At 31.8% G+C, this 3518-nt stretch overlaps 1 protein-coding gene across 1 annotated transcript; it reads left to right on the top strand.

Moving 5' to 3' along the window:
- Positions 1-2480: 2480 nt before the first annotated feature.
- On the top strand, positions 2481-3230 carry LOC145043529 (cell number regulator 13-like). The gene is made up of 2 exons (XM_078992216.1): positions 2481-2868; positions 2976-3230. The coding sequence occupies exons 1-2, from the start codon at positions 2497-2499 to the stop codon at positions 3138-3140; spliced, it is 537 nt and encodes a 178-aa protein (XP_078848342.1). The 5' UTR covers positions 2481-2496; the 3' UTR covers positions 3141-3230.
- Positions 3231-3518: the final 288 nt, after the last annotated feature.

Below are 3518 nucleotides of genomic sequence, written 5' to 3'. Positions count from 1 at the left end.
CATGAATTGTAAGAACACAATGAACATGGTGATTTAGGTGCTAAAATTATTGTATTACCAAGAGTTATTATAAAATGATATTGCTAATAACATATCATCTTATAGGGTCACACCTTATAGCATGTTACCACTAATTGATTATTAATAAATATATGAACACTTGTATTTAACTGGAAAAACATTATTTTATGAAAATAGTATTTACCAATATATTAGGAATTATTGTTTGTAGAAAATAATAATAAAAGAGAACAAAAACTAGCTTAATATTATATACTATGTACATTAATGTTATGTACAACTTTTTGGGCACTTAGAGCAACCATTTAGTTAACTTCCAACTAGTTAGTTATGGGTTAAGTAAAAAAAAAAAAAAAAATTTTTGTCTTTTTTTATACATATGGTTGAATTTTTATAGTCTTGGAAAGTAGATTGCCTTTTGACTTGTTTAATACTTAATATGATTAAAGGTATTGCTAGTTGGAGTGTTGAATTGTTTATTACTCCTCTCATGCTTGTAAGAAAGCCTTAATCTTTCACTTCATTGTCTTGACTTTACTACACATTGGATATAAGAAGGTCTAGACTAGTGAATGTGGTTGATCTTTTTTTGCTGACTTCTTGTTCTTTTGCTTCCATATGTTCGAAAGCATCATGGCTCTCCCCTTTCTGCCTTGTCTTGTATTTTGGTGCTAGATTGAAGGTTCTAAGTGTTGTTTCTCTTTAAGCATATTTTTGGATATGTCTTAAAGCTTAAGAACAACTTAATACAAGTGAAAGACTAGCATCTAATGGTGGTTCAACTCTTGCTTGATGGATACATTATAGAGAACATATCATTTGGAGTTTCATGCCATATTTCATCAACTTTCAATATCTCATGAGAATCAAAGTCTTCGAAGTTTGTAATAGTGTTTATATGGTTGTTTTAATATTACTAAGTTCTTGCAAAATGATCATTGGTGAGTTAAAATGGTTTTAGTTTATTCAAACAATAATGCCTCCTTTGCTAAACTCGTAGTTTTGACTATTTGTTTCAAACTATATTTGAATAAAAACCCAACACGTACTAACGTAGGGCGACGATTCATCTTCTTCGATATCACACAAATTATCGGTCGAAGATATTAATGACGACACACGCTTTAGCGACAACACCAAGCGTGTCCGGCATGATGTCGCTGTTAAGGCCCACATCACCGCTAAAGGTGACTTTTCTTGTTATGAATTATAGATTGTAGTTATCTGTATTTCTCCCTAAAAACTAAGTCACATAAGATTTACTATTAGCAAACTTGAATTATTGGTAGTTTGGATGAAATGTTATAGTTAATGTAAGTCCTTTTGGCAAACATGAATTTAATGTAATTGTTTTTTTCATAAACTATGCATAAGAATTGGGTTTTTTTTTTTCAACATAAAAAATTAATAAATATGGCGGCTTTTGTTATTTTAGACAAATTTCATATAATATTTGTGCTTTAAAAAAAGTCTTGCTACTTTAGGGTGACTAATTAGACACCTGGTATTATTTTCATGGCTTTAAAACTTGCATCGTACTACAATTAATCTACTTTGGAAACATATTAGATCACGTAAACACTTTGTGTTGTTTTGATATTTGAAGGTGCATTTGGAAACTATTGAGAACCTGTCGAGCTCACTTAAAGATAGGACCAAAAGCGCATGCTTGTTGGGAAGTTGTACGGCGCTCAGGATACTTGAAGACGCGTATTTTTCTTGTACAATACGCCAAAATTAATACTCTATATATAGAAAAGGATACACAGTGTGGTCGTCATAACTATAACACTCTCTCTCTGTTCTAGATATTTCTCGTTGGGTTTTTCTCCTATTTAGAACTTGGATTAGGGTTACGTTTTAGTGTTCATTAGCAATATATTAAGAGTTGAAGCAACCTTTGCTAGTTCAGCATGTAAGTTTCATTGTTTTGTCAAAAATCTGTGCTAGCTACGTATAAGTCATCAAACGTTTTGTGGTTCAAAGTCATTGAAGAGATTTTATATTTAGTTTGTTTGTTATTTGTGGTTCTTGGCTTACGTTAACGTTCTGTGTGTTTAACGCTTTCAGTTGGATAGGTTTCTTGAAGGATATCTACGTTCTTGGGTTGAATCTTGATACCAGAAGTGCAATTGTTGAGAAAATATAAGTGATTTTGGAGTCGAAGGATACACTCATCTGTGAAATTTGACACCCTCGTTAGGAATTTGATAAGAACTGCTCTCCATATAAGGTATTAACTATTAACATGCAACATTTGCGTTATTGGTTCATGTTTTTAAGTTTATGAGTTTCTTTTCTTTTACGTTCAAATTAGTGGCGAATCTGCTGATTTTATTTAACGTACTTCAGAGATTTCTGTTTATAGATAGGATTTTGATTTTACGGATAACCCATTTCTTATATGATGTAATGAATTCTCGTTTTCACAGAGAATATTCCAAGGTGCTGCAACGAATTGCTAAGAATACGGATATGGCACATTTAGCCGGAATGGACGCAATTACTCTAACAAAACTGATTCTAGATGCACATACCAGAGCTGCGGAGCATTCAGACGCATGCGAAGATCTTTTCAGACGTGTGAAATTTGTTGGAAATCTGCTTGTTGAGCTAAGAGTACGTGATCTCAACGTTTCGGCAATAAGAAAACCTTTGGTGGACTTAGAGGAGGCCCTCCGCAGGACATATCTCCTTGTAGCTAAAAACCAAGAACACAATTATGCCTATAAATTTGCCTTGGGGTGGAAAATTAACAGAAAATTCAAAAAAGCCCTCAAAGAATTTGACACGATTATTAGTATCATAACACTGATTTTTTTTGTAGACTATAACCGGGCACGTCAGGTACTGTTCCTTGGTTCTGACATTTACCTTAATTTTGTTAAGTGTTTTTTTTTTTTTGGGGCGATATGTTTATGATTATAAATTTATAATTTGTTTGTTTATTATAGATCACCAATGACAAGGAGATACCATTACAAGAAGGTTATTGTGGGGATAAAGTTGATGATGGAGAAGTTAATCAGAACGTGTCAGGCGATGATTTCAAAAGTCCAGTTGACGATGGAGAATTGAATTGTAACGTGTCAGAAGAAGAAGTACGAGAAAGGCGCTAAAGAGACCATATTTCTACTGATTTTCATGGGCACTTTGTTGGAGTTTTAGATACATACTATTGAAAGGATTATAGAGGCTACATATGAATTGTTATTGGGTGATTTCATATTATATTAGCAGGTACACTGCTATTTGTGAAAACTTAGTGCATAAATGAGAATTTCGTATATATTTTTCTTATAAATCAAAAAATTATATTTATACAATATAATTTCAAAATATCAAATTTATCTTTGATAAACTTTTAAAATATTCTAATTTTTTGAAATATTAATATTTTTGTTTTAATTATGTCATGATGTCTAGTTAGACATCCCTCATAGTCTTGAAACATTTCAGAAGTAAAATATTTAAAATTTATTAGAAATTCTTTGAAT

The sequence above is a fragment of the Lactuca saligna genome, chromosome 4, assembly GCF_052625555.1.
Source record: "Lactuca saligna cultivar CGN05327 chromosome 4, ASM5262555v1, whole genome shotgun sequence".
In the NCBI taxonomy this organism is placed as follows: domain Eukaryota; kingdom Viridiplantae; phylum Streptophyta; class Magnoliopsida; order Asterales; family Asteraceae; genus Lactuca; species Lactuca saligna.
The sequence above is the reverse complement of the archived record's forward strand: the minus strand, read 5'-3'. Positions and strand labels throughout refer to the sequence as shown.

Coding starts and splice junctions, on each gene's coding strand:
- LOC145043529 (XM_078992216.1), top strand. CDS start 2,497: ATGGCACATTTAGCCGGAATGGACGCAATTACTCTAACAAAACTGATT. Junction 2,869..2,975: donor ACTATAACCGGGCACGTCAG/GTACTGTTCCTT, acceptor TGTTTATTATAG/ATCACCAATGACAAGGAGAT.